We start from the raw sequence: 13,089 nt of genomic DNA, 5'->3' as shown, positions 1-13,089 counted from the left end.
TTCAAAAAATGACTATTTCCAATTATTAGCTTCTTCCTAGTTATTTCAAATTGCGAGATGTTACATGTGTATTGTCAGCCCAATGTCCAATGAGGTTCAAACCCTAAAACCCTAAACCCTATGAGTCATTATTATTTAGAGATCATACACTTATATGTAGTTTTTCAATCTTTTCGCTACTAATTAATGTGGAACTTTTATTTGCACACCCAACAATTATATGATTTAAAATCTCATTTTATACAAGACTAATTTGGTGTGTCGCATCACTCTAATTCTTTTTCTCATTTTTCTTATTCTTGTTATTTACTAATCATATTTTACCCTTTGCTCTTTATGTATCTATAATAGCTAGCTCTATCCATTCCCAACTTTCCGTTATAGACTTATAGTATGAAAGTTTATTCTTCAAATTATTGATGTCACGTGACACTATGAAAAGATGAAGAAATAATAATATTATCTATCCAAACATTATATTCATCAAAACAATATAATACATACATTACGATAGAATACGTAAATTGGACACACCAACATAACTAGGGGTACATCCAATTTTAGTAAATTGGACGTTCTTATTCAAACAACACACAACAATACTGTTACATATTTGATAGAAATAATTTAGCATTTGAAATAGCAAAAGCAAGCAAATCCAAAGCCACTTCTGTGACAAGCTCCAAAACGAGCATCCTCTTGTTCCTTGCATTGACGGCTGCAATTCCCTGTGTTAATACATGGCCCTGACCATGTCTTGCTCCGCCTTTGACATACTTTTGCTTCTCCAACTTGCATCTCTGCATGATATAAGAATTAACATGACTTTATACTTGGAATCAGGACATAGGTGAATTCAAAATTTGACGTTTGTTGATCTCACTCATCTCAAATTTTAAAAAAATTAAAAAGAGATAAAATAAAAAGGTTCCTTTTCTACCACTGGACTAAAACAACACACTTTGTTAGTAGAATACATGCAAAAGTTGCTGGATCCCGAGAATCCCCAACCAATGATGACCTAAATCCACCCATGAATCAAGGGTGGACCTAAGTATATATTGTGCGATAATCTACCAAAACAATTTTTTTTAGCTATGTATAATTTTTTGAATCTCATCGACATATAAAAAATAATACTACTATAGTGGTGAAGGACGTTCAAAATATTGCTTTAGGCATAATTAGGTGTTGTATGATCTAGCTAGTTATTTTTAACTCCCCGTGTATAAATTTCTAGAAAATTATACTATAGAATTAAATTCATTTACTATCTGTCGTAGAAAACAAAGTGAATAAGTGATGATATGTCAATACTGGTTATAGTATACTATATTATATCATAAAATTTCTATACACTATCAGTTTGTTTAACTCAAAGCAAATGAAATATAATAACAATTAACATAGGCGTATTCAAGATTTAAAAAGGATGGGTGCAATATTACGAAAAAATACATCTATGATATCAATTTGAACGGTTTGACTTTTAGGTTCTTAATATGAACCATTAAATTTTTAAAATTATAGGTCCAAAATACATAATATTATTAGTTTTAAATTTTAATATACACATTTGATATAATTATATAATTTTTTTGGAATTTCCAATGTAACACTCTTGAACTTTGAAAGATTAAAGTAAAAAAATAAAAGAAGAAATTATTGAAACGTCAAAAGTGTTACCGATAACCACTTGGAGAGGTGTTACTTAAAAAAACTATAGATATAAGATTTAAATTTCTATCCTCACTTAGAGAGGTGCACCCACTCATCATCATGTTTTTATATAATACTGGGTTCACACATCTATATTTAAGTAATTTTTAAAAAAAAATAACACTACTATATATATAATTTAGAGAGGGGAGCATGGGTTCACGTGAACCCACAGAACCCCCTCTAGATACGCCTATGACAATTAGCACAATCTTTCGACACACTTCCAAAGTGTGTACAACAAGAGAACAAATTATGGAGCGGGAGGTAAGATATATAGCTCACCATTGGATGCAACGAGGAGGAAGCAAAACAAGAGAGCTAACATGACTTTGGTATTCATGATGATGGATTTGATTAGCAAATTTAAAGTATAAAGTTTTTTAGTATGAATTGTAGTGAAGAAGAATTAGTAGCTAACTAGCTATTTATAGTGAAAGATTTCCACCTATTCAATGAATATTTGGGGCTAATTTTGTCCATACAATTTGTGCAATTTTTGACTAATTCTTGATGGTACATAGTCAAATGTACAAATGTCAACCAAGGGATGAAAAGAAGAAATTTTGTTCAAACAGGAAATCTAAAATAATATAATTATCATTATCCTGAATATGACGTTTAATTAATCAATGGATCAAGGATCACAAAACAAGAAGATCTTAGTCCTCGTTTGTTTTCATTAAGATTTAAACGTCTGAATGTATAATTAATTAAGATATTGTTTTTAAATTTAAACATTGAATATTTAAAACTGATTGTTTTTAACATCTGAATATACATAATTGATTAATATGTACATAATATATAATTTAATTAAAAATTAATAAAATAAAATTATTATTTGATTTAGAAAATGAAACATTTATGCTTCCTAGTGATGGTAATGGTGTTGATGGTTATAATTGTGAAGTTGATTTATGCATGTTAGTAGTTGATATTGATGGTGGCAGCTAAAGAATATGTGATGGTTAATGATGTGTTTGTGGTAGTTGATGGCAATGCTAGTTATGACGATGGAGGTGGTTGACATTAGGGATTGACCACAATGATGGAAGTGGTTGAGTAATGACGGAGATGGCAGCAGTGGTGGCAGTAGTTGACAGCGGTACTAGTTTTGGTGGTGGAGTTTATTGGTACGTAGTAAGATTGACTCATGTAGTGATGGTAGTAGTTGCTAGTGATAGGGAAGTTGGCGGTGGCTACAAAGACAAGGGTACGGTGGTTCAACAATATATTGATATAATTATAATGATGGAGAAAGTAAGTATGGTAGCAAATGAATGACACTAGTGAAATAATGATGATTGTGATGACAGACATGGTTGGTGATAAAGACAATAATAATTATTAATAATGATAGTGATGGCGATGGCGATGGGGATGGTAATGACAAATGTTGTTAATGGTGATGATTGATAATTATGAATAAAGTGATGATAAATATTATCAAGATAAAAATTTCTCTTAGTAATATTAAGACTCTCCACAAAATACAAACAAATGAAGTGTTATTCTTTTTTCTTCTTTTATTTTAAAAAGAAGGCGGGGACGTTCATAAATAGCACCAGCCTCAAATGCTGACTACTTTGGCATTGATTATCTTTTTGGCTGGGACAACTTCAATTTATTGGACTTTCTTTTAGTTTCTAAATCAGAGACATATTTTTATATAGTAATTAAATAATTTTAAATTTTTGTATATCTTACTTAGACGATTTATAACAACATAAATATTTGTGATTTATCTTAGATTAAATTTTTTATAAGTCTTTCAATATCTTTCATCAATACAACATCATAGAAATTTAGACATATGTATAATATAACAGATAGAACATTACCTGAAGACGTACGCATTATCATAGGATAGGAATTAAAAAGTAAGCTATAGGAGGCACATAAGAAATATGATATTTGCAACCAAAAAAAAAGTAAAAAGTTACTATAAAGGATATATAAAAGTTAAATTTTGTTTTTTATGAAAATAATTTGCTCATTATTTAACCAAACACCATTTTGAAAGAAAAAAAATCATGTCCAAACAGATGTTAATAAAATCCCCATATAAGTGGATTAATTATGACTACAGGTCGACACATATAAATGCTAAGCCAATACAACATATTGGTAGTAGAAAATAAGATAAGTTAATTAAATGGCGTTTACTTAAATTTGGTTGGGTCGTATGTCTTTTTTATTATTACTATTATTTAAATTCGGTATTCATATTAAAATTTACCTATTCTGAAATGAATTAATGCAGCATAGGGCTCCATTTGAAGGGAATAGTTCCCTATCAAAATCAAAATTCATATTTATGATTCAATCTCAAAATTTCTAATTAAGAGAGGAGTAGCCCCATTCACCACACCACATCGTGTGTCTTTTTATTTTTTTTGCGTGGCAAACAAAGCATGGAAATCTTCTTTTTGACTGCTACATATTATTTATTATATTTCAGCAGGGAAAACCAAGTCCTCTTTGATATATTTGGTGATCAAAGTCTAGAAAAAATGGTACATGTAGCTATATAGACTTTGACTATCTTGAATTATTTATGCCACATATATTTAAAAGTGTTTGCATTTTATAAAGGAAAAAAGAAAAAAAAGGGGACGGCGGGGAGGGGGAATAAATTAGAGGGGACAGGAAAAGGTTTAAGATGTCCTTAAATTATATGAAATTGAATAAAAATATTTTTTATTAATTGTTTAGTCTAAAAATATTATGTTGTTAACATTTTGGTTAAACATATTTCTATGTATTTCTTTTGAATAAAAAATACTCTTTTTTCTAATAAACCCTATTATTTCTTTTTAAAATTACACATATTATTTTTCTAATAAAATATTATTTTTTTAAAAAATACTTCTTTTTCTTTTAAAATTCGTTTAACTAATATAAAGTGGAAAGTAATATGTTTTCTTCTAAATCTATTTTTATCAACAAAATAAAATTACCCGATATACTTTTTAAACTGATAATATCTCATAGTAACCTCGGCATTAATTTTCATTTGGAAGATGATTATATATCATTCTTTTAGTAAAATATATAATTTTTTATTTCTTAATAATTTTTAAATTGAAATAGGATAAACATTTGCTAATATGTTATTTGATTTTAAAGTTAATAAAAAATTAAGTCAACAATAACTCAATCAACATTTTGTTCAATTGGTGTTTATGTTTAGATTTGTGTTCTTGTCCATATTTTTCTTTAATTAATACCCATTTATGTTACATTCTAAATTTATTCTTTTTATTATCAATTAATACAAGTAAATACACATATACAAAGAACGTACACTTAATTAATTCACTTAATATAAATTAAAGGAAATATAAAGAAAATATACCTTCCGACCATTTTGTAGAGCAAACAAACGGAAAGAACAAAAACGTCAAGTACTATATATATAAATTGAAAATTACTTCTTCTTGGAAGTGTCACTAAATGGACAATGCCTCTTCATTCCCTTATGTATTTTTAACATATATAATAAGAGATGTTTTTCCACTATAAAAACATTCTCCCTCAATTTTATTGTTAGAACAAGAAGAGATGGTTGGATCACAAATTCCTCTCCTCCTATTGTGCTTGTTATTCATCTCTGCATCATTAGGTTTGGTTATCCCTATTTTTTCCTTCATCTCATTTTTTTAAAAAAAATCAATATTATTTAGACATTATTTTGTTATCAACCATTATACTCGTTCACTTTAAATTTTGCACGTCTCTTACAAAACAATTATTAATATAAGGATTGAAAAAATCCTTTTGGCCAGAATGGTAAAATAACATATTTCACACTATGTTATTTTACCTTTTTGAACATTTTTACCCTTTTAACTTTAATACCTTTTCATTAAAAAATAGGAAAAAGATCAGTTTATCTTAAAATAAAAAGGATATTATAGACTTTTTAAATTTCTGGCCAAATTATGGCCAAATTTTGTGGCCATTTAGCATTTACCCATATGTATTTTACTCCTTCTGTCCCTATTTACTTGTCTATATTTTTTACTTGACACACCTATTAAGAAAATAATAATTGACATAGTGAGTTTAATTGACAGAATTTCAAAAACAATTTTACTCATTAAAGAGGTACTACCTTTTTCAAATACATTAACTCTCTAAATAAATTGAGGATATAATATGTAAAAAAATATTGTCTTTTCTTGATTTGTCAAATATGACAAGTAAAAAGTCAAAAAATGAACAAGTAAAAAGGGAAATAGGGAATATCATAATACTCATATTAACCAACAATGTATAATTTTAGGTCTTGGAAATGATTTGGAATATGGATAGTTAATGTTGAGGGTAAAATAGAAAAAAAAAGTTATATTTTCTTGATATTCTAAAAGTGACAAGTAAAAAAAAATAATAATAATAATGAACAAATAAAAATAAAAACTTGTTTTTAAAAGAATGAACAGTTAAAACTAAACTAAATGAGTAATACTTAAAAACTATCACCCGAACATTATTACCAAAGCTTTAGCATTCTGTAGACTTGAGTAATTATAAGTGTTAGATTTACAATATGATCTATTAATTTAACTTTAACTTGGAATAGAGAATTATTGGAGTTTAAATAATTAGTTTAAAGAATATTTCAAGTAAAATAATGATTTCCACTTTCAAAACCTTAACCATTTTATCAAGTGGAAATCATATCCAACCTCATCAACTTCCAAATATCTTTTCTCAACTGCAACTTGAATTATTATTTTTTTGCTTTTAGAAAATTAGCCACATATTGTCCAAATTAAACCTCTGTTTGGACCTAAATATATATAATACTTTTAATATTTGCCAATATTTGTTTGCCTGTATTAAGTATTTTTGAGAATACTTAAACTTCAATATTTGAATACTAGTCAAATATAGAGAAAACATGCTTGAGGATGAGTATCTTAAATGAAATACTTCTTTCATTTCGGTTTATGTGAAATTATTTGATTAAGTGTAAAATTTAAGAATGAAAGAAAGACTTTTAAAGCTAATCGTGTACATCATCTTATTAAGAGTAAAATGAGAAGTTTAAAGTTAAATTGTTACTAAATATAGAAATACATCATTTTTTATACCAACTAAAAATTAAACAATGTTATCACATAAATTAAAACAAATGACTAGTAGTAATGCTTATCACATACAAATCTTCAACCTTTTTTCAAAGAATAATTCTCATCCAAACACAAGATATTCTCTCTCAACTTCAACTTTAAATCCTTTATTTTTTTAAAAAGAACTTCAAGAAATATTTCTCAAATATCTTCAAATAAAGTCCCTTTTAATTTGACTTGAACGGATTACTCGGATGTTAAGCACCCTCTGGGTTTGACTCAAAAGAGTGGGGATTAAAATAATAATCAAAAGGAAAAGCTCATTTAATTTATTAATTTGATTCCTTTATTTATATTTTTCTCCTTGTTAGAGATGCAAATGCAACTTGTGAAGGGTGATATGAGTTGCATGAGGTATAGTGGCACATGGAGAGGTTGGTGTTTCAAGAGTGATGATTGTTCAAACCAATGTAGAAGTCAAGAAGGGGCTCTAGGTGGAGCTTGCCAACAACTTGCTTGTGTTTGTTTCTTTTGTGGCTAACAAAATCACTAGCCAAATTACTACCAAATAATAACAACAATCTTTCAAATCTAAGTTCATGACAACATAAAGGCCCTTTTATATAGAATAAAATTATATATATATATATATTCAGTGTCCTCAAACTATACTATATGCATATTCTACAATATTAATAAATGTTGTAATGAAAAATTTGGTAACATATACTTGGAAAAATTGTTGGGATCAGCTCTCCGTTTATATATATTAGTTTAGAGTATGTGCTTTGTACATGTATATGTCCTTAATTAGTAAAATATATATATATAAATTTTAGTATATTCAAGTCATTAACAAAAGTAATATGTTTTTTTATGCTCTGTTGAATAAAATTAGAACTTATATTCTTTTTCCTTATGAATTTTATTTTGAATAATTGAGATTAGGGTTCTTTTTATAAGAATAAGAGAGAGGTATTGAAAACATCCTAAACTTGGCGCAAATTATTAGTTTCATCCCCGAACTATTAACAGCCTTAAAAACTACTTCTTTACTTTACTAACTGAACTCAAATACACCTCCGATCTTGCAACATGAGTAAATACACTCCTAAATTCTCATCAAGTTTTGGAGTGGTTTGAACCCTTCTCACGATTTTTATTAAGAGTTGCATGCTCCTACAAGAGTTTGAGACCATTTGTTATGTCATGTGGCAGATCGATCGAGGGTGTAGAGTAAAATCTCACTAAATTAGTATAGGTAGAACCATGAAATATTATTATTTTGTAGATGTATTATTTAATCGATAAATTAATATTTATTAATTTAAAGAGTATTTTGAGATTCAATGAAGGTCAATTTTGATTACATTAAAATCATGGTATCTTACTAATTTATGTCTCATATTTATTGAATTCACATTAAAAAAAATTATTTTACATAAAGTACAATAAATACATCAAAATTTGTATCTTACTAAATTATGTATTATATTTATTGAATTCACACATTAAAAAATTATTTTACATAAAATACAATGTATATTGTATGATTCATTGTAATATATTTGTTTACCCTTGGAATCAGTTACATGTAAGGAACACTTATCGCATCTATAACTCACAATTTTATGGACGTGCAGTTAGAAAAGACAAACTGGAAGTTTTGGATACAATAAGAAAAGTTAAAGATGAACTTCAACTAGATTTAAATTTTAACAAAAATCAAAACACAATAGAATTATATTTCACTACATTGTCTTAGATATAGTTATTAAAGAATTGTTAATTTATAATACTAATGGGCCCATATATTTATAAAGGAGTCTTCTGAAAATATATTATCTTATCGAAGTGAGTGATTTTTTCCATCGTCCCAAGTTGGGACCGGAGGAAAATATTATGTTAGAGAGATTATTAATTAATTTACCGAGTATTAATTTAGTGAGGTTTTAATGTATCTAAATTTCATTAATCAAGTATAGGGGTAATTTTAAAGCTTTCAAAAATTTGAAAACGAAACTAATAATTTGCACAAAATTTAGAGATGTTTTCAATACTTCTCTCTAAGAATAATTTGAAGAAAAAGAAGCAGAAAAAGAGAAACAACTAAAAAAGTGGGTCAAGAATTTAATTTCACGGGGAATGAGTTTCATTAATATAAATCTAGGTTGTTTGTGTTAAAAATAGACAGAGACCACAATTGATAAGTTTATGAATATAGTTAAGCAACTAAAATCATTTTAGACCTAAAGACAATTTATAACATTTTCTCTACAATTCTACTCCTGCTATTTTCCTTCAATAAAATTGTTACATCAATCCCATTTCATGTTTTCTTAAATATAATTTATTGCTCTTTCCACAAGAAGAGGAGGAAAACTTTTTAAAAAAATAAGATCCACAATCTGCGGACATAATTTGACTTTGATTAGTACTAAATGTTATCTCTAAAATTGCATTAATCATGTCCAAATTCTGAAATTGTTTGTTTTAATTTTTCAAGAATGATTTCTCTAGTTGTTTGATTTTGTTGTCTGTTGTAGCTTAAGCAAGTAATCATGTTCATATTCAAAATATCAGATTTTCTAATACCCTAATCCTCTTTATCAAAGATGACTTTATTTTTTTAATCCTGTTCATTAATTAAAGAGAGGAATTTAGCCATGCACATTTTTAATTATGTCCTTAATTATCTCACATTTGAAAGAGGAATCGTTATACTAAAATATTTTGGTATAACACATTTCCCAAAGATGCCACTACAACATCCAGTGGATGAGGTTAAGAACCTTAACTTTAAGGGGTCGTTTGATACAAGGATTAATAATATAAGTAGGGGTGTGTATCGATTGGTTTGGTTCGATTTTAAGTATTAATGATTCCATTTATTGATTTTTGGTTTTCAAATATGTTAAACAGATAAGATATTTGTTATCGGTTTTTGGTTTATCAGTTTTTGATTTTTAACGGTTTGATTTTCGGTTTAACCAATAAGAAAATGCTTTCAAAATAAATATATGACTTGTCTAACAATTTGACGCGAAATAAAAAAGAGAGAAATCAAATTACTCATTGATTAAACTTTTTTTGCTTATAGTGTAGTTAAAGTATAGCAAATACTCACAATTCACAACCCTAGTCATTGCCTAACCCTTGCCATCGTCGTTGCAAACCCTAACCGTTGCAATTCTTAATTTTTTAGGTTTTGACGTTATGAACCTAAAGACTAAAGTAATACTAATAGTAAAACCTAAAGGGTAAATGCATAGAGTAGAGCTAAGTAGTTTTAATTGTATAGGGTCCTTATAGTTATAGTCTAATATAGTGATTATATTAACAGTTTTTGTTTGATATTTATATATGACTAAAAATTAAAATAGTAAATTTTAATTCTTAATGAGTAATCGGTTAACCCAATATTGAAAAAAATCAATATCTAACTGATAACCCAATATTTTTTTTTTGTAAAAGCATTAAATAACCGTTAACCCAATAAACCAATAAAAATAAACCAATAACATATTTTTTAATTCGATTTATCGGTCGGTTTAGTTTTTAAACACCCCTAAATATAAAGATTAGTAACGCAGGGATTAGTAGTGCATGAATTCAGGATTTATTTTTATCAAGTGTTTGCTTAATTATTTTTCACCTCATCTTGTGTTTGAATTAAAACTCTATAAAAAGTTTCTTTCCAATTATATCCTTGATTTATTATGTAATTGGGTCAAGGTAGATAATTGTTGGACAATATTATTTTTTTTATGTTTTTTTCTAACTAGCTAGGAGAAGAACAATTTTGTTGTCATGTATGCTATTTTTTCACTTGAATTATTTGAGGATAAATAATTGTCATCTTAATAAATTGACCACTCACAAAATGTCAATTTTCAATTTTAAAAAGATAAAACATCTAATTCAAAAATCGAAATGACAGTAAACAATAGTAAAATTGTATAAAACATCTACATTTACACATATAAATTGCAAGTTGTAGTTTTGATATGTATGCAATTTTATAAATTGTTCAAAATACAAATAATTAGAAAACCATACACACATGACTTGTATTGTATTGATTTAGTGAATAATATATTCAATTAAGATCACAAATGCCATGTGGTGATATATTTGTCTTCTTAATTAGTAAATGCTAAACAACCCACATTTCAAATATTGTATTGATTTGTATTGGATTTATTTAGTAACAAACAACTCTCTCTAAATAATTTGTAATTTAATTTATTTAAATAATTTTACTAGTACAAATATAAAACTTAACATCAAGAAAATAATTAAAATGATTTGAGGGATATTTTTATCTTTACATAGACTTATCCCATAGTATTATATTTTATGTATTACTAATACCTCCAAGTGGAAGGAATTAGTAATACATCCTATAATACCATGTAGGGTGTATAACTAATCCATGGATTAATTATACATAGGCCCAAATTCCTACCAAATATAGTACTAAATAATATACCATACATAATGCATGAATTATTTCTCCTAATACTCCCTACCAACGACCCCTAAATACCTTAATAGAGAGAACCTAACCTAGAGTTAGAAAAAATAACAATAAAAGTTGAATGGGTAAAAATAATTAGTTAATGTTGTTTTGAGCATCGAAAAAAGCATTAAATTATTATGCCTCGTCCCGGTGTAGAATTTTCACGCAAAGAATTTAGAGAAATCAAGAATTGTATTGATCATTAAAATTATCAAGTACATGCTCCTTATTTAGGAGGAGAGTCCTAGCTAGAATACAGATATATAATTTATATGAGTATTAAGTATAGGTTTACTAGTACTAGAATTATAATAACTTATCCTAGTCGATGTCAGCTAGTATAAAACACAACAAGTCAACAACCTAGTGGACATCTGATTAGTATTTAGTAGCCCAGGCCCAATGTAATTCCAATTCCAACTTTATAACAGTTAACACGTTGTTCAACTTGTTCCATAAACATATTCGATCCATATCTTCAGCTTTCTTTATCTTCAACACTAGATGTTTACTGTTATAGGGAGAGGATAAGGAGATGTCAAATGTGTTAAAGTAATAGGGACATGAAGTAATCATACTTATACAAATTTATATAAGTTTAATATAAATTTTACCAACAAAAACAGGAAACAATACTATCTATCCAAACATTATATTTATTAAAACAATACAATACAAATACACGTAAATTGAACACACTAACATAACTAGGGGTACAACCAATTTTAGTAAATTGGACATCCTTATTCAAACAACACACAACACTATCACATATTTGATAGTAAAACACTCTTAGAAATCATTTACAGGTGAAATAGCAGAAGCAAGCAAATCCAAAGCCATTTTGGTGACAAGCTCCAAAACGAGCATCCTCTTGTTGCTTGCACTGACGGCTACAATTGCCTGTGTTAATACACATCCCTGACCATGTCTGGCTACGCCTTTGGCATACTTTTGCCTCTCCAACTTGCATCTCTGCATAATAGAAGAGTTAACATGAGTTTATGCTAGAATCAGGGGCGGAGCTAAGCAAGGGTTCAATTTTATACTGTGCAAATTGTATAAAATACTAGTATAGTGGTGAAGGGCGTTTAAAATGTTGATTTAGGGAAAAGGTATGATATTCTGGTTATTTTTTAATCTCTGTGTATACTATAGACTAAAATTTCTTTATCCTGACGTAGAAAAATAATAAAGTGATGATATACCATAACTAGTTAACATTGTACTATATAACAACATATAAGTTCTTCATACTGTCAGAGTATATAACTTAACATTATCAACTAGAAATATGGTAACAATTAAAAGTCAATCTTTCGACACACTTGCAAAATGGAAGGTAAGAAGCTCACCATTGGATGCAATGAGGAGGAAGCAAAACAAGAGGGCTAGAATGAGTTTGGTATTCATGATGATGGATTTAATTAGAAAAGTTAATGTGTAAGTTTGTTATATGAATTGTAGTGAAGAGGTATTACTAGCTAGATATTTATAGTGAAAGATTTCCACCTATTCAAAGAATGTTACATTTGGGGCTAATCTTGTCCATACAATTTTGTTCAAAAGGAAATATATAATATTATAAAATATTATTATCCTGAATCTGAGATTAAATTTAATCTATGGATCAAAGATCACAAGACAAGAAGATTTACTTGATGATTTTCTTTTATATAGAAAAGAAATGCTCTAAATTTTGTAAAAGGGCAAATCTAAATAGAAGAACTACAACATGAGAAAAACTTCTTTTTGTCATATCTGCTT

General features: G+C 27.7%; 1 protein-coding gene across 2 annotated transcripts; it reads right to left on the bottom strand.

The window, feature by feature from the left end:
* Nucleotides 1-616: 616 nt before the first annotated feature.
* Nucleotides 617-12,801, bottom strand: LOC125877926 (defensin-like protein 1). Of its 2 annotated transcripts, none has more exons than XR_007447643.1 (2): nucleotides 12,678-12,801; nucleotides 617-800 (listed from the first exon to the last, which is right to left on the bottom strand). XR_007447643.1 is itself a non-coding variant. In XM_049559219.1 (2 exons), the coding sequence occupies exons 1-2, from the start codon at nucleotides 2,060-2,062 to the stop codon at nucleotides 628-630; spliced, it is 231 nt and encodes a 76-aa protein (XP_049415176.1). In that variant the 5' UTR covers nucleotides 2,063-2,090; the 3' UTR covers nucleotides 617-627. The 2 variants fall into 2 exon arrangements, 1 of the variants encoding a protein (XP_049415176.1); XM_049559219.1 differs by lacking the exon at nucleotides 12,678-12,801 and adding an exon at nucleotides 2,005-2,090.
* Between the last annotated feature and the right edge of the window lie 288 nt (nucleotides 12,802-13,089).

Source organism: Solanum stenotomum, chromosome 9, assembly GCF_019186545.1.
Source record: "Solanum stenotomum isolate F172 chromosome 9, ASM1918654v1, whole genome shotgun sequence".
Taxonomy (NCBI): Eukaryota; Viridiplantae; Streptophyta; class Magnoliopsida; order Solanales; family Solanaceae; genus Solanum; species Solanum stenotomum.
The sequence above is the reverse complement of the archived record's forward strand: the minus strand, read 5'-3'. Positions and strand labels throughout refer to the sequence as shown.

Excerpts from the sequence above, each read along its gene's own strand:
- LOC125877926 (XM_049559219.1), bottom strand. The coding sequence starts at position 2,062 with ATGAATACCAAAGTCATGTTAGCTCTCTTGTTTTGCTTCCTCCTCGTT. Across the intron at positions 801-2,004 it reads CCTCCTCGTTGCATCCAATG|AGATGCAAGTTGGAGAAGCA; the intron begins GTGAGCTATATA and ends TATATCATGCAG.